The 22,542-nt window shown below is 40.7% G+C and overlaps 2 protein-coding genes across 3 annotated transcripts in view; both read right to left on the reverse strand.

The window, feature by feature from the left end:
- Positions 1-6,489, reverse strand: part of adam22 (ADAM metallopeptidase domain 22) — a 131,124-nt gene extending 124,635 nt beyond the window's left edge. For both annotated transcript variants that reach the window (XM_066645547.1, XM_066645540.1), the window contains exons 1-2: positions 6,222-6,489; positions 4,013-4,164 (exon numbers count right to left, since the gene is read on the reverse strand). In XM_066645547.1, the coding sequence (XP_066501644.1) occupies positions 4,013-4,164; positions 6,222-6,297 (228 nt within the window). In that variant the 5' untranslated portion in view covers positions 6,298-6,489. The remainder of the gene's footprint in view (positions 1-4,012; positions 4,165-6,221) is intronic.
- An 8,584-nt stretch (positions 6,490-15,073) lies between these two features.
- On the reverse strand, positions 15,074-22,027 carry dbf4 (DBF4-CDC7 kinase regulatory subunit). Its single transcript, XM_066678031.1, has 13 exons — positions 21,617-22,027; positions 21,321-21,399; positions 20,610-20,779; positions 19,873-20,061; positions 19,629-19,679; positions 19,425-19,494; positions 19,147-19,223; positions 19,005-19,050; positions 18,805-18,850; positions 18,522-18,653; positions 17,693-17,813; positions 17,452-17,567; positions 15,074-16,905 (listed from the first exon to the last, which is right to left on the reverse strand). Exons 2-13 carry the CDS (start codon positions 21,355-21,357, stop codon positions 15,975-15,977), a joined length of 1,986 nt encoding a protein of 661 aa, XP_066534128.1. The 5' UTR covers positions 21,358-21,399; positions 21,617-22,027; the 3' UTR covers positions 15,074-15,974.
- Positions 22,028-22,542: the final 515 nt, after the last annotated feature.

Here is a 22,542-nt window from a genome sequence, read left to right on the forward strand (position 1 = left end):
CACATACACACAAAACAAATGCAATTAATAAATAAATAAGTAAACAGGGGCGCCAAGGATGGCCTAAGGCTTTGAACTGCGACGTCTGCGCAGACGTCCCGATAAAGGAGGACTCATTAAAATAACTCTAATCCACTAGCGGCTGCGTTTCATTGCCTTTGTTATCAAATCAGTCACACACTGCTGGTCTCCCAGTTTTAGTGGGAGGGGGATGGGGCTGAGGTATGGGGTGGGGTAGGTATTTTAGAGGGGGGCCTTCTCTGACTTCCATGCACCATACAGGCGAGTCAGAACAAAAATGAACTCATCAATGCTGAGGGTTCAAGGCTTGAAAGCTACATTAACATTTGCTATAAAAGCTGGGAATGAGCCTCTAGCTTGGCACTTTTGTGTTTGCTCTCTGGTCGGATCTGGCCTCCTGTGCCAGGACTGAGATGAGGAAATAATGCGTCCAAATGCCACTTGCCAGACTCCCAACCAGGCAGCACAAAGGCCAAGGACTGGAGTTGTGTTATGATCAGACCCACTATTATGTAAAGCACATAGAAGTATTTTGCTACACTTTGAAGAAAGTACTGGAGTCTGTAAGATGTCAATTTTTCATAATGATATATATATATCTACAAAACAAACCTATGTTTCATTATTTTGATTGGCAAATAAAGTGCTGGTTGTATGCCATTGGTTGGACTGTGTGGACTGTTGTACTTCCACAAAGCTCTGCAGTCAAAATAAGAGTCCTCCACTCACTGCTCTGACTGCAGGAATGTTAGCAATGCTTAGCAACACAAGAAGAAATTGTGTACAACATTAAATAGGTTAGAAAAAAAACATTAATACATTATATATAAAATGCTAGCATGGTGCTATGCGTTATCGATGTGCCAATATCCTCTAAAATGAGGGATTCTCACTTTCCTGCCCGGAATAAATAGCTGGGTGTCAGTGCAAAAGACGAATGTCTGCTGTTCCAGGTCATGACAGAAAATTATAAATATCTGTCTCACTGTTATCAATTTATTCAGGAATGTCAGACCAGAAACAAACTCAGTCAAGTTCAGCTTTGATACATGACTGACATCAAGTTGTTGAAGACCAGTGTTTCTAGTGGCTCTGTTCACACAGCCATGCTGATAAAACATGTGTCCGATATGAAGAAACACATCAGATGCCGGCCTGTGTGATCATAGCCTGTTTACTATCATTTGGTGCACTGTTCATATTCCTCTGTTCCTCCAGTGACTGAGCAGTGTCTCGTATTCCGTTTGAAATTGGTCCAGATGCAGTACATCATTAAGATGCAGTTCATCTGCTTGCCTGTTTGATGGACGCAAAGGATTGGACTCTGTCTTTGCATCATCTTATAATTACTATAGTGAAAGAAGTCTATTATTAGACTGGAGATTGATCATTTTTACACACACAATATTTTCTTATTCCACAAGATGCGGTTGTCTCTGCCAAAGTGCAAATGGATAACAACCTTGCAAACCTTCGTCTTATTCATAAATAAATGTCTGGTGCTTTTCCACTGCATGGGACCTACTCTACTCAACTCTACTGAGCTCTTCTCACTTTTTGGTATCTGGTACCTGGTTTGTTTTCAACTAACACAGCCCCACCCTGAAATATAGCGGGTGACATCACAAAACACTGTCTCCAAAGGGAACAATGGCCTTCAGAAATTACAACTGTGGCAGTAACAGTAAGCATTGTTTACTCATCGTGTATTCATGTGTTGTTGTTGTTTTTGGGATTGAACATGGCTTAGTGACGTAGGAGATGAGTCAGACAGATGAATAGAGTTTTCGGATCTTGTTGCACTGTCCAGCTCTCACTAGATTCATCTGAAGTGAGACAGACCTGAGGAGTAATTGAACCTCTTCAGAAGTTCATGGCATAATTTACAGTGCTGTTGTTGTGAGTTGGATAAAAAAACCAATTTTCACTTACTGACTGACTGAGAGAACTTAAGGTGGCGCGACTACACCATCTGTTGTTAGTTCAGCTTTATTTCACATTCCAGTTCTAAATTTGGAACCATCCGGCACGTTTCCACCAGCATAAACTGGTTCGTGAACCAGACAAATTCGTTCTCAGCTGGAACCAAACAACAGTAGGTTCTTCAGAATGAGCCGTGGCTGAATAATAGGAAATAAGACAAGAACACATTCTGTTTGTGTTTGTTTCTGGGGATGTGTTTGGCGCGACACCATGTGCGCTGGCCAGATCCTCAGCTCGGCATTAGTTAGTTCACAAGCTCAGCAGAACGGCTTGCAACTTGGCAACATTTACACACGTATTATATCTCAGGAGGAGGACTGCTGAATTCGTCTTATTTCACATGTGTGTGTGTGTGTGTCTTTGCCTGAAATGAACCTGTTACATTGAATAAATAAATAATTGTAATACTTGTAATTGTGTTCTTTGGTGGTAGATCATCTAGTATATATTTTTAAATAAAATGAACAAGAAAAACACTGATGCCAGCGTTATATATTATGTACAAAACTGTGTGTTCCTTTTTTTTGTCATTTCTGCATTTGTTAGTCATGCCCTCCATATTTTCTATACAACACAATCACGTAATAGAAACCGCATGTAAACAAAGACATTGACGTGAAGTACCAAAGCATCTCCAGGCCTTCCAATGACAAGGGTATGTATTTAGGGCTTTCCTGTTTTTGAAATACCAGAAACACCTCTGTGACACTGGCTATATGGCTAATGGTGGTCAGGCAAAACTAGGCTTGTCTAGTTACTCTTTGCCAGTTTGTGCTGTTTGTCTGCATTGAATGGTGTACAGTTTCAAGCCTCTCTGACCAATCTTACACGTCACATTTCGTCCCGTCTCAGCTCAGTTGGAACCATGAGGTACTAAAATGTAGCCAGTTCCAGACACTTCCAGACATTTGCCTAATGGAAGAGTAAAAACGCTGAGTAGATTAGGTGACTTACAGTGGAAAGTCCAACTGAATGTGCAATTATTTGTCATTGTACAGCGTAAAACAAAATGCATCGTCCGCATTTAACCCATCTGTGGCAGTGAACACACACACTAGTGCACTAAGGGCTGTGAATGCACAGCCATCCCCGCCACCCTGGGAGCTTTTGGAGTTCAGTGCCTTGCTCAATGGCACTTCAGCCGTGGATTTTCCTGTACCAGCCTTCCGGTACCAAGGCTGGTCTTCTAACCATTAGGCCAAGGCTGCCCCAAGAATAGTGTGGCTAAATAGTGTGGCTAAGGGAATCCAAGCTGACTGGTGTCAAACAAACAAACAGACAAATAAATAAATAAAATCCCACTGGAAAAAAAGTGTAGTGATAACATTGCATGAAGGCGCTTTCCCACTTCTACCCTCCACAAATTTTGAGAAGTCTAGCTATAGGAGACATTCCCTATACATTCATCTATCCCAATGTTACCTGACACTTGCTAGATTAATAGGGAGTACAATAAAAGAACAGTTATTCAGACCCATATCTTATAAAAAATACTGGGTTTGTGGCCAGCTGAAGAAACAAAATATATCACTTATTATATATGGTATTATGTAACATACTCTCCTGATACATCCTAAACTCCTGAGTCCACCTGGTTACACCACCCAGTAAAGAGCCTACCTGGAATCATTGGGCGCAAGGCAGAAATACACCCTGGTGGGGGCGTCAATACTTTACAGGGCGACACACACACACACATTCACTCACACTCTCACGGACACTTTTGAGTCACCAATCCACCTACCAACGTGTGTTTTTGGACTGTGGGAGGAAACCAGAGCACCCGGAGGAAACCCACGCAGACACGGGGAGAACACACCACATTCCTCCCAGACAGTCACCTGGAGCGGGATTCGAACCCACAACCTCCAGGTCCCTGGAGCTGTGTGACTGCGACACTACCTGCTGCACCACCGTGCCGCCCACGTGCAAACAAACACACCTGGAAAACAGAGTCTCACCAATCTGGACTGATTTAGGAATGAGTGTAATGGCATGGCTGACTCACCTGGTCTGTGCCAGAGCTTGCTCGCAGTCGTGTGCCCAGGACGTCATGTGTGACCTGACCACCGCTAAGATCCGCACGATACACCAGCCGCGAAGGCACTGTGATCTCTCCATTATCAGCATGGAGGGTCCGTGCCCATCGAGAACCAGCCCCTAAAACCGCAGCACAGAGTTGTAACAAACGCTTGGGAACTCCTGATCAATTGATATGTTTTCTTGATTTTTGAAGTGGAAATGAATGAACACATCCTCTAAAGGGTATAAGCTTACACATGGCATTTTACATCATACTTCAATACCATATAAACCATACGTACTTCAAGATCTACCATAAACGTACCCAAACTTTTGCAGTCTAAATATATTTTCCAGAATGTTAAAATCAACAAAATAAACAGTAAGTATTTATTAGGTGATTGCTGCACCATTTAAGGTGGAGCTGCAATTTTAAATACAAAGTTGGTGAATTAGCTCTGTCTGTAACTCATTAACCCTGGCTTCTTTTAAGCAGCCCACATTCTTTTACTCTTTTAACATTTGGAGACTATTGGTGCCAAAGAAACATAATTCAAAACAACACCACCATTCTCCGAATTCTCTGTATCCCTAAAAATTCCACATGACATTTTTTTTGTTACTGTGCCTTTAAGACAGACACAAGTGATTTAGTTAATTAATTAATTAACTCAGATTTTTAACCTGCATCCTGATCAGGGTCATGGTGGGTCCACTCACCCCATCATTCATACACTTATATGTGTGGACAATCTCACACACTCACACCTGTGGACAAATTCATATATTTCAAAATGTACTTAAATGTACTATTACATATATTTTTCCTACAGAAGTGCCTTCATAAAAAGCACTTTAAGCTGCAACGCTGCTTACAACCTCAGGTCGAAAGAGTGGAGTCAATCTATGGCACGTTTGTGTCAACATATGTACGGACTGAGGAACAAATGGCATGTTTACACACTTTATTAGTGTTAACATACACCATGTAACTCTCCTTTCCAAAATCTAAGGGAAACTAGGTTTTCTATTATATGGGCACTTTAATATCTGAAATACATCCTGTGGGATTTTAAAGATCCTCTCTAATGCAAAAAGAATTAAGTGTCCTTCCCTGTTGACATGTCTGTGTTGTGTATACATTTTATTCGTGTGGTGTTTACACACTTAAAGACATGTCATTAGGTAAATAAGCAGTCAGCACCATGGCTGTGCATTTCCACGTTGTAAAAGCAGAATTCAAAAACACAGATTCAGACAGCCTGGGTTTCTGACATCACAAACCTAAGGAACCAATTGCATCAACTTTGGGGTGGAGCTTTCAAGCTGTCAGACCGGTGAAGGAATAAAATAATATTTATAGATCTGTCAGACACGTATGATTATGAAGATGTGGAGTTATATCTAAGCCACTTTTAACGTGTTAGAACATTAATGTCTTGGAAATAAACTCTAAATCAGCCATTCTAACGAACACAGATGAGTTATATGGGTTTTATCTGTGACCTGAAAGGGATTTTAACCAAGAAACATGACAATGAGACAAAATGTGAGAAAAAAAATGAAGTTGGACTGTTGTTTTTGGTAATGACAATGAAAATGCTTGATAATATCAGATAATATCAATGCATATAAAAAATGCATTGCTGCAGTGATTCTAAGAATGAGATTACAATATGCTTTGATGTCTAAATGATGAGAATGAAAATAAAATGTAGCACGGTATTCATGGTTAGAAATATGAATGAAATCCATGTGCACGTTATCATTCACGTTAAAAACCATCAGAATCCAATGCATGATTCTTTATTACTGTACTATTGCTAGGGATGACAATAAAAGGCATTGCAGCATTGATGCTAAGCAAAGGTAAAAATGCCTCTGCTTTCATTCCTAAGTGATAAAAACGAGAATAAAACAAAGTTGCATGCACTTCTCGTTGTATTAATGTAATAAATCGTATGCTATCATTCATGCTAAGGACATAAACAGGTTTGAATGCAGGTGACTGAACGCATTCGCTCGCACTAAAGCATCCATGTCTGTTTACATCCTCCACCGCTGGTACCAGTCAAAACGAGCGGCGTTAACGGGGCCGCGGTGCTGCGGAGACACCGAATTTTCGCGATATCTCAACGAAAGGAGGCAGAGATAAAGGAGACAGAGGAGGAGAGGAAGGTTGGAGGGGTGTTTACCGTGCGGAGGAGTGGAGCCGCGGACCGTTCCGCAGAGCCATAACAGCAGGCAGAGCGCGGCGCAGCGCGGGGACATGGCGGCCGGACACTCCCGAGACAGCACCGCGTTTATCCGACAGCACCGGAACACTCAGGAAAACGCACACACACACGGATACTTGCTTTCCTTTCTCCTTTCTCCTCAGCTTCGCTACGAGACAATAGCCAACTACACTCCCTCACCGCTCAGAGGAGAGAGAGAGAGAGAGAGAGAGAGAGAGAAGCTTGTTATGAGGGATGGAGAGGTATAGAGAGAGCGAATGAGAGGAAGAGCGAGAGAAATTGTATGTGAGAGAAGGGGGAGGAGTGATAGAGACAATGTACGAGATGGAGAAAGGTAGGCTTTAGAATGAGAGACAGAGAAAGAGAGATAGAGAGACAGAATTATGTGCCAAAGACAGAAAGACAGGGTGAGAGCTAAACACTAAAGAGTAAGAGAGAAAACCTGAGAAAATATGAGAAGTGAAAAAGTGAGAAATAGAGAACGCCTTAGAGTGAAAAAGATGTATGAGAGATAGAGCAAGAGATTGAGGAATAGAGGGGAGAAGGGGGAATACAGGATGTATTGGAGTTACATATTTAATGAGAGAGAGAGAGAGAGAGAGAGAGAGAGAGCAAAATCTCAGAAAAGAGAGAGAAGAGCGGTGAAGTGTAGGATGGGTAATGTAGTCCAGGCTGTCCACCTGCTCAACACCTTCTGCTTAAAAATGTAGAACACGTGACCACTGTCTGCATTACGCAAACACCATTAGAGACTATATATACGTTATACGTAATGTTTTGATCAAACAGCGTCTGTGTGACTTTAAGAGACTTATTCTCTAATTTCTTATTCAGAGGTTTAATTAATTACATTACTCAAAACTGCCTCTAAAAATGTAATTTAGATGTAAACAAAAGAATTATGCAGGGATAGAAAGCCAGATACAATCCCAAAACAGCAGAACAATCTGCTCCAAAGGTAGTATATAGGTCTGATACTTGAGGGGCCCTATCCTACATTGTTCAGCAAAAGCCTTCTCAGGAGAAAAGGTTTTAATTTTCCACAAGTTAACATGGTTGGTCTTAAAGGGAAAGTCTATGGTTGTGGTTAACTGCTGTTCTCTATGGTTTGCTTGCATTCAGAAGCTCTGTGTGGTGGGACAATCCAAAATCAGAAATAAATGCTATGTTTTCTGTCTTGGGTAACTCAATTCACAGGGTGGTCTTGTTTCACGGTGTGAGAGTTGGTGGGCACCAGATCCACAAATTACTGTGCACATACTGAATAAGTGAATTTTGTCATAATATGTCCTCGTCAAGTATTGATACAAGGAAAGGTGGTGAAACAGTGGTAAACATGCTTCTGAACATTCGCAGGCATTAAATTTGGAATGAGTGAATATTTATAATACAAATACACAAAGTTCATAAAGAGTAACCAGAAATATAGGGTCTGTCCCAAAACCTAGTGAGCTGTCGACAAAGGGAGCATTTTACGTCACAGTGAGTTCGCTCCCGACATGTGCAATTTTTAGACACCTTACTTAAATACGCTGCCTACTGAGATACCTTAATCTAGCCTAATTTTAATGTGGCATCGAACCGTTCCTCAGCTGCAAGCACAATCCCATGATGCAACACCAGCACAACTCTCATCAAGTTCTCTTTTCCCCTAAAGCAAATGAATTAAAATCACGATAAAAACGGGAAGAGCAGACACCACAGCGCTGACGCTACGGCAACGCTAGCCGCTGAGGGAAGTAAACACCAGTTGCGTGCAGTCAGCGGGAACAAGCCATGACGCTATCACTCTCTAACTACAGTCTTAATAACCTGCCTCATGAGGACAGACAGCTGTTAGTTTTAGGACAGACCTTTTTTATTTATTAGCATTTAATACAAAGGGGTTTGTAGATTAATTTCTACTGAATTAAAACCTGCACTGCCAGTTTAAGTCCTGTTCCAGGACTCTGGAGAGCTGCCAACTGTCCACCTTCAGCACTGAACAAAGAGCAGAAGACAAGAGTGAAGACCATGAGGAACAGGGAATAATTGGAGTTGTATGATCCAGCCCCAGGTGTGTTAAATACACAAGGAAAACTCCAGGCTGCCTGAGGCTGGAGCAAGTCACAGTGCTCCAGGGTGTCTTTAATTGTGTCTGTGACATTGTCAGATATCGTGTTTTATTTTTTTTTTTTGTCACACTTATGCCCTGCTAACATGTGGCGGCACTGGGGTATCGTCAACGAGTTCAAAGACAGTGTTTCTCAGCATTAGATTGTAAAGAATTTCGGTCTTTCATCATCTACAGATCATAATGTCATGTGTGATAAAGCTCATCCCTTAACCATCGCAAGGTGTAATGGTGGAAGGTGTTCTCAATGGGTAGAGTCGGGCGAGAGGCCTAAGACGATGTAGGGTAGACTCGAAATAACACGGAGGGGTTTGATTTTTGGTTCCCTTCCACCTTTATTTACACACCAGGCTTTACATCACTATTTACAATATATACAAGCGCACTCCATGATTTGAGAAATTAACAAATCAAAATTCTCCATTAGCAGAGACAAAAAATATAACGACAAAAAAGTCAATTGAGTCTTGTTATCCACTTCAAGTTATGTTCTCTCACTACAGTCTAGCAGAGTGTTCTCCATCTTTTACCCTTGTGTGGTATATATATAGGTAGCCCCGCCCCCTAGAATATACCATTCCCTAAAGAGGTAAAAGTTATTGTATCTTGGATACACAAGTTTCATAAACAAAAAAAAATAACAATGAACTAACAGCATTCCTAAGATTCATTTACGGCCATGGCATGTTTTACATTTATTCATAATATCAATATTTATTAGCTAATATATTTTGCTTCTTCTAGATGCTAATTCTCCCTTCCCTCTATGGAAAATGGATTCAACCAGGTAAGTAAAACTCAGCATAAAGAGCTAGTACTTTTTTCCCTCTCACATGACCCATCTGCAGGAGTGAGTACAGGTAAGTATACATATAATGGTTTCTCTTGGTGATGTGTCAGAGGTACTGTACATCATCACACATGATAAGATTGACAACAAGCTGTTGTGTCAGGCCTCATTCTGTGCAAGTATGGCACAACGTGAAAAAGAGCATCAGACAACAGCGACCACAGGCTGCTGAACAGCTCAAGTCTTGTATACAGCAAGAACGGAAAAAAATCCACTTGCAGAACTGGAATAATTAGTGTCTTCAATTCCCAAGTGATAAAAGTGTTCACTTAAAAGAAAAGGCGATGTGACCTAGTAGTTGTTGTTTTTTTTACATTGTAAGAATTGGCTTTTTGTCTCCTGAGATACCCCTACCTGCTCACTCACTCACATAAACACAACCGGCTCTCAGGGCTTCTGCTAACACTCTCCCGTCTCTCTGTCACAGGCAAACAGCCACACACACCTCTCCCTCACACACAGAGAGAGTTTCTGAGCTGAGGGATATTCAAATTGATCACAAACAGCTCTCTGGGCTTCTACTGATAAACATACTCACACTACCTCAATGTTGAGCCTGGGGAAAGTGTGCAAACTGAATAAAATTATGTTGATTACATGATAAAACCCACATATCACTCATAATACACACTGGAACATGTTGCCACAACCATAAAGGGTATCTTTGGTGGTCCACTAACCGTTATAATAAAAGCAACTGACAGAAAAGCAATTATTACCAGAATCGATGTCCAACTCTAAAAAGTGAGCAAAATCAGGCTAAAGTTAGCAAGTGCTAGCATTTGCCCATTCATCAGTAACTCGCAAAAACCTGATTATAACACTGTCCTCAAGCAAACAGAGGGAAGTACTTATTACCAGAACTGATGTCTAGCACAAAAAGGTGAGCTGATCCAAACCCTTAGCAGCCGCAAACCCTGGCTGACTGCTCAGAAACTCTCGAAAACATGATTATAAAACTTAACTAACTAAAATCACTAACAGCGCAACACATGAAGGAAGTTACAATGCAAGTTACGTACTACTTCATCTCGTGTCCTCATGTCTGTTCCAGCGTGTGTTTTAGTGTAAATACAGTCCAGTATTAACTCTTGTACAGCCGCTCATTCTCCTCCTTGCTCTCTCTGCCATAATGTCCGTACCGGGAATACAGAGCTAGATTCTTCTTGTAGCGAGGTAAAAAAACTGAGATTTTTGCCATAAAGTGTTGCGCATTCCTCATGAGAGCCGTCAGCCCCATGATTTGGAAGTTGCTTATTGCAGTAAACCAGCGGAGGACCTGGCGCAGAGGCTCTAGTCTCCCTTTCACCCCAAATCTTTTATCCCTTGAAGGAAACAAATTCTGTGCTCTTAGGAACATTCTCAGCTTCCCCTGAACATTAATGCTGGTAATAATGATCTGAAAATGCACTCAAACAAAGTGCACATTAAAGAGTTCAAAGAGGAGTCGTTTAACAGAGGTGAGATACTACACTAGTCAGGTTTCCATTCATTTCTCAAATTAAAGTTGCAATAATTGACATCTCAAACATTAAGTAAGATAAATATTAAGATGGATAAATAATGTTCCATGTCTGTTGCTGGAAGGGAGGAGCCATGGCTGAATATAAGTGTTTGTTTTGGTCTAAGAATCAGGTTCTAGTGCGACATTCCCAGGTAGAATGTTGCACCTTTAACCTTCTATTGCATAGCATTGCTTCAGAGTAACATACGGATTTTCCCATAGTATCACAATCACAAAATACTATACACCAATAAACAATGCCCATTTCAAAAAGGAGGAAGTAAAGGAACACAATAGTCAGCCTATTTTCCTCAGCTGTGTTCACATGTGGCAGCCATATTTTTCAGCTCCAGAAATGTAAGGAAAAGTGATATTTGTCTGAGGATTTTCATGAATTAAAAAATATTTTCATAATTTTGGGAAAGTTCTGATTTCATTTTCAGCCATTATTCACGTTTTCTTTGAATATTCATTCATTATCTGTAACCGCTTATCCAATTCAGGGTCGCAGTGAGTCCAGAGCCTACCACACACACACACACACTTTCGAGTGGCCAATCCACCTACCAACGTGTTTTTGGACCGTGGGAGGAAACCAGAGCACCCGGAGGAAACCCACGCAGACACAGGGAGATCACACCACACTCCTCACAGACAGTCACCCGGAGAAAACCCACACGGACACGGGGAGAACACACCACACTCCTCACAGACAGTCACCTGGAGGAAACCCAGGCAGACACAGGGAGAACACACCACACTCCCCACAGACAGTCACCCGGAGCAAACCCACACGGACACGGGGAGAACACACCACACTCCTCACAGACAGTCACCTGGAGGAAACCCAGGCAGACACAGGGAGAACACACCACACTCCTCACAGACAGTCACCCGGAGCAAACCCACACGGACACGGGGAGAACACACCACACTCCTTACAGACAGTCACCTGAAGGAAATCCACGCAGACACAGAGAGAACACACCACACTCCTCACAGACAGTCACCCGGAGGAAACCCACGCAGAAACAGGGAGAACACACCACACTCCTCACAGACAGTCACCCGGAGGAAACCCACGCAGACACAGGGAGAACAAACCACACTCCTCACAGACAGTCACCCGGAAGAAACCCATGCAGACACAGGGAGAACACACCAAACTCCTCACAGACAGTCACCCGGAGGAAACCCACGCAGACACAGGGAGAACACACCAAACTCCTCACAGACAGTCACCCGGAGCGGGACTCGAACCCACAACCTCCAGGTCCTTGGAGCTGTGTGACTGCAACACCACCAGCTGCGGCACCGTGATGCCCTACAGGGAGAACATTTTTTTTAATATATATTTTGTAAATTGATAAAATAGATATTGCTTGAAAGCAAATACACCCAACAGTGGACTGAGGATTCCATGTTTTTAGGCTTCTTAACAATATGCCACACTGATGGCAGAATACTAAGAAATATTAAAACAGTTGTCAGTATATGCCTTCTTTCTGATGTTAAATAACTCAATTTACGATGTTTTTTTTTCAATTTATTTATTGGTAGTCATCTGTGCATAGGCTAAAATATGTTGATGCTATAGCTTTGTGAGCTCAGTGGGTGTAGGTGCATGTGCGTGCCCCCACACACATTGACAAACGCATGTATTCATTTCCAGATATATACAATGAGTGTCATTTTCCTTTTCAGTGATAATGAACACAGCAACGTTTCATGGCAGAAGAAGTCAGGCAGTGGATACGGTTTAACTTTAGCGCTAGACGAGAGTGAGGATGAGTTTGATGGTAGTGATGACGAGAATGAGGAGAAAAGACCTGTCAATGAAGGAGGCAGTGATGATGAGTCGGATGAGTCAGATGATTGAGTGTTGGGTTTAAGTTGCCCAGAGTATCAAACTCCTCAGAACATGCTTCTTTTCTTTCCATACGCAGTAGCTTAAAGTTGAGTTGTCCATAGTTTCCGTGTTAATATTAAATCATCCACTAATGTTTGTTCTTCACTACTTGACAGCAATGTTATGAGCAAAATATTGTTTTATGCAAATGTTATGCTAAAATAAAAACATACATTTTTAATAAAATGCACTTTTTCAATTGATTACCGTTATTGCACACTGTTGCACCAAAGTAACATACGTAAATCTATCTCCTTTTATCATTATTTTTTTACATTATTATTATAATTGTTCATTGTGCTCTATGGAAGGTAACAAAGTGTGTGCAAATATTTTTTAAAGTAATCTCTCGCTATTTTGTGGGTTTTTTCAAGAGGGCTTTTTTATTATTTGCATGTATTAGACTAAACCTGTAGGTGACAAAATATATCATTTACAAGTACAGGGGTTGGACAATGAAACTGAAACACCTGTCATTTTAGTGTGGGAGGTTTCATGGCTAAATTGGAGCAGCCTGGTGGCCAATCTTCATTAATTGCACATTGCACCAGTAAGAGCAGAGTGTGAAGGTTCAGTTAGCAGAGGGTAAGAGCAGTTTTCCTCAAAATATTGCAACGCACACAACATTATGGGTGACATACCAGAGTTCAAAAGAGGAAAAATTGTTGGTGCACGTCTTCCTAGCGCATCTGTGACCAAGACAGCAAGTCTTTATGATGTATCAAGACCCACGGTATCCAGGGTAATGTCAGCATACCACCAAGAAGGACGAAACACATCCAACAGGATCGACCGTGGACGCAAGAGGAAGCTGTCTGAAAGGGATGTTCGGGTGCTGACCCGGATTGTATCCAAAAAACATAAAACCACTGCTGCCCAAATCACAGCAGAATTAAATGTGCACCTCAACTCTCCTGTTTCCACCAGAACTGTCCATCGGGAGCTCCACAGGGTCAATATACACGGCGGGCTGCTGTAGCCAAACCTTTGGTCACTCATGCCAATGCCAAACGTCGTTTTCAGGATCGCAAATCTTGGGCTGTGGACAATGTGAAACATGTATTATTCTCTGATGAGTCCAACTTTACTGTTTTCCCCACATCCAGGAGAGTTATGATGTGGAGAAGCCCCAAAGAAGCGTACCACCACTGTTGCATGCCCAGAGTGAAGCATGGGGGTGGATCAGTGATGGTTTGGGCTGCTGTATCATGGCGTTCCCTTGGCCCAATACTTGTGCTAGATGGGCGCGTCACTGCCAAGGACTACTGAACCGTTCTGGAGGACCATGTGCATCCAATGGTTCAAACATTGTGTCCTGAAGGCGGTGTCGTGTATCAGGACGACAATGCACCAATACACACAGCAAGACTGGTGAAAGACTGGTTTGATGAACATGAAAGTGAAGTTGAACATCTCCCATGGCCTGCACAGTCACCAGATCTAAATATTATTGAGCCACTTTGGGGTGTTTTGGAGGAGTGAGTCAGGAAACGTTTTCCTCCACCAGCATCTGGCCACTATCCTGCAAGAAGAATGGCTTCAAATCCCTCTGACCACTGTGCAGGACTTGTGTATGTCATTCCCAAGACGAACTGACGCTGTATTGGCCGCAAAAGGAGGCCCTACACCATACTAATAAATTATTGTGGTCTAAAACCAGGTGTTTCAGTTTCATTGTCCAACCCCTGTATTTCTTACATACAGTACATGTATTGTTCGTGTCCACATCCGAGTGAAATTTACTTACACTAAATCACAGCTTAGGAATTACTCTATTAAAGAAACTGGTAGGATATCACATGTAGTTCCGAAAAACATTATTGTTTACAGCATAGGGAGGGTTTTAAAAGTCCAAATACTCGTTAAATACATAAAAATATCTTTCCCCCTACTTCGCTGAAATTCAAATTAAGTTAAAAACTCAGTTACTTTAACCCTATGTTGCATGATATATGAAATAATGGAGTACAGTGATCCCTCGTTTTTTGCTGATGGTCTTGGAACGCATCCCCCGCAAAAAACGAGGGATCACTGTACTCCATTATTTCATATATCATGCAACATAGGGTTAAAGTAACTGAATTTGTAACCTAAGTTGTATTTGTAACATTGAAGAGATACAACCACGGTCTACAGACATCTTTAACAGTGATCCACCCTTACCCCCGTTTTGTTTAACTTTATGGCTCAGATAATGTCCACTAATCAGCAGCAGGCCTTTAATGTTTGTTTACTGTGTAAAATCACAGCTGCAGTTTTTTTTTTTAATAAGATGAAGGTATATTTGAAATTTTTCATTGGTCCTCTATTATCTGCACTTTTTACAAAAACATAAACGAGTTCAAAACTTAGCATTATTTAAATGAGAAAATACAATTCCTTTTATTCACTTCGACTGTGTTTTCGTTCAATAATTGTTCCCATTAAGTCTTTGGTATTAGCGGTGCTGAAACCCCCATTTAAAAAGGGAATAAAATCCTAGAAAAGACTTGAGATCTTGAGGAGAATCTTCCTGAGACCGTTCTTCAGAAGTCAACATGCAAGAGCAAATTTATGACGCTGCAATGAAGAATGGGACATTCAAGTTCTTCTCATTTGCAAGTAATTGACAGGTGGAAGGTGTACAAACATGTTTTACATTGTTTTTCGTGTAAGGTATAATTGTAAATTAAAATTCATACATTCTCATGCTCTTTTGATGATTTATAGTAACTGATGCATTAAGGTTTGACTTTTGAATCACAATTATATGTTACACAAAAATGCTGCTTTTTAGCATTCTGGATATTTTGGGTGGATCAAGAACAAAATCTGTTGTTGACAATTGTGTCATTGAATAGTGGAGCGTAAATTCAGCAGGGGAAGATGACATCAAGCCTACCAGAGCATCCAGATCAACAAGCATCCAGAGCCTACCTGGAATCATTGGGCGCAAGGGGGGAATACACCCTGGAGGGGGCGCCAGTCCTTCACAGGGCTCTTAACAAAACAATGGACATGATAATACACTGACAGAAAGCTGTTTAATTATAGAAGCTTGAGATTTTATCAAAAAAATTATTTTATACAGTGTCAGTGTTTTTTTTTTTTTTATATAGATGACTTCACATGCCTTACAACCCCACATACAAATCTGTTTTCATAAATGTTGTTTTGGGGTTTGTATATTCATATTTTTCTGCCCTCTTGAAAATTGCACTTTAATATTAAAGGCCCACACTGCAATTTCTCCTATAGAGACATACAGCAATAAATACATTTACATTTATTACACTGTGTTTTTTGGGTAATAATCCTCCATTTGATTTTCGATGCTGCTGTGTGTGGTTTGTCTGTCATTTTTCCCCTTTATTTTCAAAGCCCTTAAACTCCTCCACCTCATCGCTGGACTTAAAGAGCTGCCAAAAATCCAAGGCAGAAGTGGAAAGACAGGGGGACTCAAAAGCTTTGCCGAGGGTCTGAGGTGTGAGTGATTCCACGTTTTTACCAGAAACGACTTTCTGAGCTTCTGCTGAAACTTTCCGTCTCGGCCTAAGGTTCCGTACCTTCCTTTGCAAGGTTCTGCAAGGACTGTGTGCACTGTCTGGTTCATGTCCACTGCTGGAACGAACCTTTTCAACAATGTCAGAAGCCTGTTGAGTCCTGAGAGGCACGTGGCCTGAGCAGGGAAGAGAACACTCTTTGAAGACCTGCGAATCTGTTATTTCCAAAAGTGATGTGTGCGCATTCTGAAGGTTGAACCGGCTAATTCTCGATGGCCCGGATGCCACAGTAGTTTCTTGAGTTTCCTGACAGCCGGAAGCTTCATGTTTTTGTGGTATAGCCATGGACTGTAATGTTCTTGAGTGACTGCGAGGTGGATTTGCACTCAATAAAACCTTTAGTTTTGAATTCACTTCCAATGGTGTCCTGTTCTTCTGCAGAGAATGGGAATAAGGGCCTCGCTTGGTGCTGGACAGTGATGCACCCAAAGGCTTCTGTGCTTGTGCATTACAACGGGACTCCCATTCAAATGACCCACGCTTGGACTCAGATTTCTCCAGAGCGTCAGACTGCTCCACTGTATCCACTCCAGGACTCTGAGAGTTTTGTCTGCAGCGTTTACGGAGCATTCGAGGCGTTTCACTGCTAAAATCTGTATTGTGAGAGCTCCAGAACGGGAACGTGGTTGGTTTCTCTTCTTCAAATTGTAGCACGCCCTCTCCACTGTTTCCCTTCACAGTTGGTCCAGGGGCGAAAACTGTGGAGGACACACTGCACTTCACTCTATAGAGACAGTGTTACAGGAAACACATTATTACATGATACTGGATAAGAGACATTTCATAAACGTACATCCTATTCTCATAGTATACTATTTTATTTTTAATACGAGAGAGAGAGAGAAAACATGGCTTGCTCAAGGTTTTTCCTGCCGATCATGGGGATCAACCAGTGACACTCAATTCCCAAGCCCACTTCTCTGCCCATTAGACTGCCCCCTTTTCAAATGATATTTCAATTAAAGATTGCTGAACAATTTGGGGGAAAATATCTAACTGTACCCCCTCCCCCTTCAGACCACTGAGGAGCATTTCCTTACTGTGTTACATTACTCTAATTAAAAATTGTTTAGACAGTGTAGACATACAGGATATTATTAAATTTGCAGCTGTTCATTTTAAAACTGTTTTGACATTAGAAAGTGCAGTACCCTCCAACCATTCATTTCATGTTCCCCTCCTTTCCATGACTGTTCATCTTTATCTCAGAGCTAGGGTGCCATCTGCTGGACTAATATATAAATCTCCTATAACTAGTGTAAAAGACTACCTTTTTCTTTGTGTGCATATCTGTAGGAGATCACAAGTGAGTCCTGATATAACTCTATCCACCACCAGATACTCCTCGCTCTTTGAGAAAGCCTGATGCTGCTCACTTTGCAGATGCTGTGGAGAGAAAATAGTGGTCAAATCCTGTTTCCGCTACCTACTTAGTTTAATAAATAAAGCTACTAAAAATATTCCGAAGCGACTTTCAAGCTGCACATTTTAGAAAAAGCTGTCGCACTCACAGCTTTAAGACTGTCATATTTGACAATGCAGCATTCACAGTAGCCTCCTTTCCTTCGAGCTCGTCCCTCGTTGCCTTTGCGTCGGTCTTTTCTGCCCCTTTTTCCTCGATCTCCCTCAGACCTAAAGCAAATAAACCCAAAGATTTCCAACAAAAGGAAGCAAAATTATTGGTATATTGTCAATCACTCTAATACTCCAGAGGGGAACTACACAGTTAACAATATCACATCACACTGTGTGCGTGTGCTATTAAGTTTCTCTCTACTTTACCCCTCCATTATTTAATCCAGCCTTTTTTGCTGATATCAGTTCAATGCTGATACCTGGTATTGGTATCATTATTTTTGAGGTCACAGGAGTGATGAAGTAATATATAGGTTTATTTATCTTGACCTCACAGGCGATGAACCACACATACAAATGTTAATGGTGATCTTAGGGCTGGACAATAATTCATTATCAATACATATCGCAATATAAAAATTTTCAATAACAATGATATGATTTTTAAACACATTTACAATATTTCAATGCACATTATTTACAGCATCTGCCACTGACTGTGATGATCATTACAGGGCGCTGTCGCCAGTTCAGCGGTTAATTTTGAAGTTTAAAATGATCAATATTGACAAAACCAATAGGCTTAAGTTTGATGGTGATGTCATGCTTCTTGTTTGTTCTTGACAATTGTCTCTGGCTTTTATGTTGTTTACATCAATATCAGAATTATATTACATCCACTGAAATTTACAAATATATTGCGATATAAATTTTGCCCATACCACCCAGCCCTAGGTGATCTACAAATGTCATGCTGAAACATACCCATGCACTTTTTGTTTCTTTCCAGGGGCATCATTATCGTTTTCCTCCACTAAGAAAGGACTGCAGGGGGCAGCAGATCTGAAGTTACACGCAGGCATATGGGCCATAGACAGATATAAGGGCCGGTAGTGCCTGGAATGCATGAATGAATGAATGAATGAATGGACTAACACAAAAACAATTGATGTGGAACCAGAAGAAAAACAAAGACTAGAAAACATATAATGGGAAATTCAAGCATCTTGTTTCCACAAACAAACAATCTGACTGAACAATTTCCTACCTGGTGCAGTCCTCAACTTTAACAAAGGGGCGACTGATCCGTCCAGCTGTAGAAACAACATTGTTTAATAGTCATCAGCTACAGTCAGTTGAGATTAATATTAACTCACTATCTGATGCAACCAAAGCTAAGCAGAATCAAGTGAATTCAATAATCCGAAATAATACTGAATCGGGGTTCAGAGATTAGATTATACTCACCTTTGGATTTCTGAAATGTAGACCTCTCTGTGGCATCAGGTTGGGTCTAAATCCAGAAGTAAATATTAATGAGCCACAAACACACTCAGAGTATGTACACGAAGTAATTTATTCAGCAGAAGTCAGAAATAAAGGCACTCACGGCTGTCTTCACTGCGCGAGTCGTTGTGCTGACCATGGAGAGTTTGTGTTTTTTCTTAGCAATGTACGAAATTACATCTGTTCCAAACAAAAAACACTGTCTATAAGCATCACATAATCTTTTAAAACATCTAAACAGCACAAAAGCATGTTAGTCACAAAATATACCATAACTTGTCACCAAAATGGTGTTGAACAAAATGATTCTCTCTATAGATTCAAGCCCAACAGTGGGTTCATTAGGATTACAATGAAATGAAGATTGAGAAACATGAATACCATCAATGTAGAGGATTTTCACACCCCATTCAAGTGCATTGGCCAGGATTCTGTTCATCTGAATGCGTTCCTAAGCACACAAATAGAGCAGTAACCAGATTAACATTACAAAACACGCATGGATATGAATATCAACAGAATCTCCAACTCTGCACTCTAACAGTGCTAGCAGCAGCACCACCACGAGTAAACAAAATGACTTACTTGTTCTTTAACCACCTTCTCCACTAATGACTTCCCTCTGCTTACAAACCCCTGAGAAATACCAAGCAGAGGCGGTGAAATCGAGATACATGAATGTGTAAATAACAAATCACAGAACAGACAGACGTATTACTTAGCCAAAGTGACACAGCATATAACGTATGTTCCTATCCTTTTATTCTCTTATCAGAGCTATGATTCATTTTCTGTATTACAAAATTATATAAAAAATAAAATCTCTCACAGTGTCAGCAGCCCCCTGTGAGCTGCTCCTGTGTCCATGGCTATCCCTCCTGCTGGCTGGATGAGGGGAGCTGAGCCCCGAGTCTGGGCTGGGCACTGGAGAGTCCTGTACCAGTCGATGAACATGTCGAGCTTCGGGCTTACTAGACACCAGATACCGGATCTCTTTACTGAAGAACTTTTCTACAGTCTAAGAGTAGGCAATAAAGAAGAATTCACTTAGAAATGAATACACTCAAATAAAAAATATTACATTACCATTAGAAAGGACCTATGGATTAACTGAAAAAATATAAGAGCCTGAAAAAAAAAAAAAAAACCCAGAGGTTTAAGAAAGTTAGAAAGACTGAGTTCATCAAAACATAATTGTGTTTGCATATAAAGTGCTACTCACTCAGCTTTATCACCTGAAAAGACCAATCAATGGTTTAAAGAGCAGTTAAGAACAATTACTTCCAAAAGGGACATGTATTGATGAAATAAAGACTTCAGAACACAACACAATTATTTCACAACTCAAAAGCAAACACCAATCTTAAAGCATACATTGTTTTAAATGAAAGAGTAGGTTGCTTCAAGTTTTGTCTGTTTTATTGCGTGTTTAGAGTAGTTTATACATTTATTTCTGTAACCCATATATATTAATGCAATTAAATATACATTAACCAGGAAAGACATGAACATAAAAAATAAAGGTAGAAAGCCAACACACAAGAAACCATATTATTGTGCACTCACCCCTCCAAGGCTCTTGATATCATTCTCCAAAGCCTGGCTCCATTTATTGCACTGCAGGTCTAAATAAAATATTCGCCCCGCCAAGGGCTTCTTATGAAGAAGCTCACATATTGGTTGAGATTTACTTTTAGATGCTGGTCTTTTGGGTCCCTCGTTGTCCAGTTCAGTGTCTTTTCAGTGGGGAAAAAGCAGCAGGTTAACATTCACTATTTCAGATTTCCCTGTCTGTCTGAATTTAACCATTTGAGACCCTAACCCTAACCATAACACTGTAAAAATGTCAGCTGCTCATGTGATTAATGTTACATCCAGGGTATAAACAACACCAAACTCACAAGGACTTTAAGCCAAAGGGCAAGATTTTCCAATATAAAAAATTAGTTTGCTATATCTGCGAAAGTGCCTTTCTACGTGTATATAATAATAACTACACAAAACAGCTGTAAAAAGACTTAAGTGGAAGAAAAGCATATCTACATCAAGCTATCAGAATAGAAACGGAGGTTTATAATGTTACACAGTAGACATCCATCTTTTTCAATTTAAAACAAACCATACGTAAAACATAATTATTTATCGTCTGAAACAGCATTTCTAACTACTCTCAAAGTTATTCTGCAGAAACTCAAGGGAAACGGTAGATTTGCCCTTTAACTCTTCAAAGCTTTACACCGTTATCTACAGAACAAAGCCAGTAAAGAGTTGCCTTACCTTGAATTTTCAACTTTTGTAAACTCTGGTGTTTCATTACAATTCTTTTAGCTGCTGCTTCTTTCTCTTACTCGAGAAACTGTGGAGAGAGGTTGGTGTGAAAGAGTCAAACAGCGGTTAACTAGTTTACCTGACAACTGTAGTAAATTACATGAATTCTCCGTTCCACCTTAAATTGTATAGCAGTTCCATTAGGCGCTCTGACGCCTCTGCGGAACCTAACGGCAACTGCTACGCGATTTAAGGTGGAACGGAGAATTCGAAAAAAAATCTAATTCAGCCTCGTAAATACTCACTTTTTCTGATTTTCCAGCCTTTGTTCATGTGAGTGATTGTATTACACGTTAAAGCACTCGAACGGGATGTTAGTATGAAAATGTTAGTGTTAAGCTGTCAGACATATATTTTTGTGTTCCAGTTTTGAATTTAAAACACAGGCGAGACGTTAGGCAGGAAATTCAAACCAGCGGAACAACGGCTAACAAACTCCAGCTAAAATATCCCCGGCTTTGCCCGCATTCTTCAAGAAATCCTCGAAGCCCAGGACATTGGCTCCCTGTCAGTGTTCAAAAGTGCAGTCGGCAGCTGAATGTTTGTTTTGCTGTTGTTTAAAAACAACTGAAAATATCCATGTTTCTATTTTCCCGCTCAACGAGCTCAGCTCACTTCCACCGTGACGTCGAGTTCAGCGTCCAGTCCGCCTTCGCTTTCACTCGCCCCCTTTCGGCATACATACCAACTCTTTTCAGCGACTCAGAACCATTGGATCAGTTCAATGAAAAGAATCGAATCGTTCGGCTCACAAACAGCTTTTCTTTGGGTAGTGTTTTCATCTTCAAACTGGCTAATTAATACCTACTTAAAGCTTGTTATCAAAAGAATAAACGAATCAGGATAATAAAAATTACTTGACTCTAGGGACAATAATTAAATCAATATATATATACATATATCTATATTTATCACAATAGATATATGATTTTTTTAAAACACATTTCAATACTGTGAAGAAGCAGCCTCTGTCACTGACTGACACCCTTACAGGGTACTGCCTTTTTAAATTTTAAAGTTTAGTTTAAAAATATAACATTGACAAAGTCAAGAGGTTTATGTTTGATGGTGACGTCATGTTTCTTGTTTCTTCTGGGCAGTTTTTCCTGTGGCTTTTATGTTGTTTATATCAATATCAGATTTATATCATAGTGACCAAAATTTAGAAATA

Source organism: Hoplias malabaricus, chromosome 1 (genome assembly GCF_029633855.1).
Source record: "Hoplias malabaricus isolate fHopMal1 chromosome 1, fHopMal1.hap1, whole genome shotgun sequence".
Lineage (NCBI taxonomy): Eukaryota > Metazoa > Chordata > Actinopteri > Characiformes > Erythrinidae > Hoplias > Hoplias malabaricus.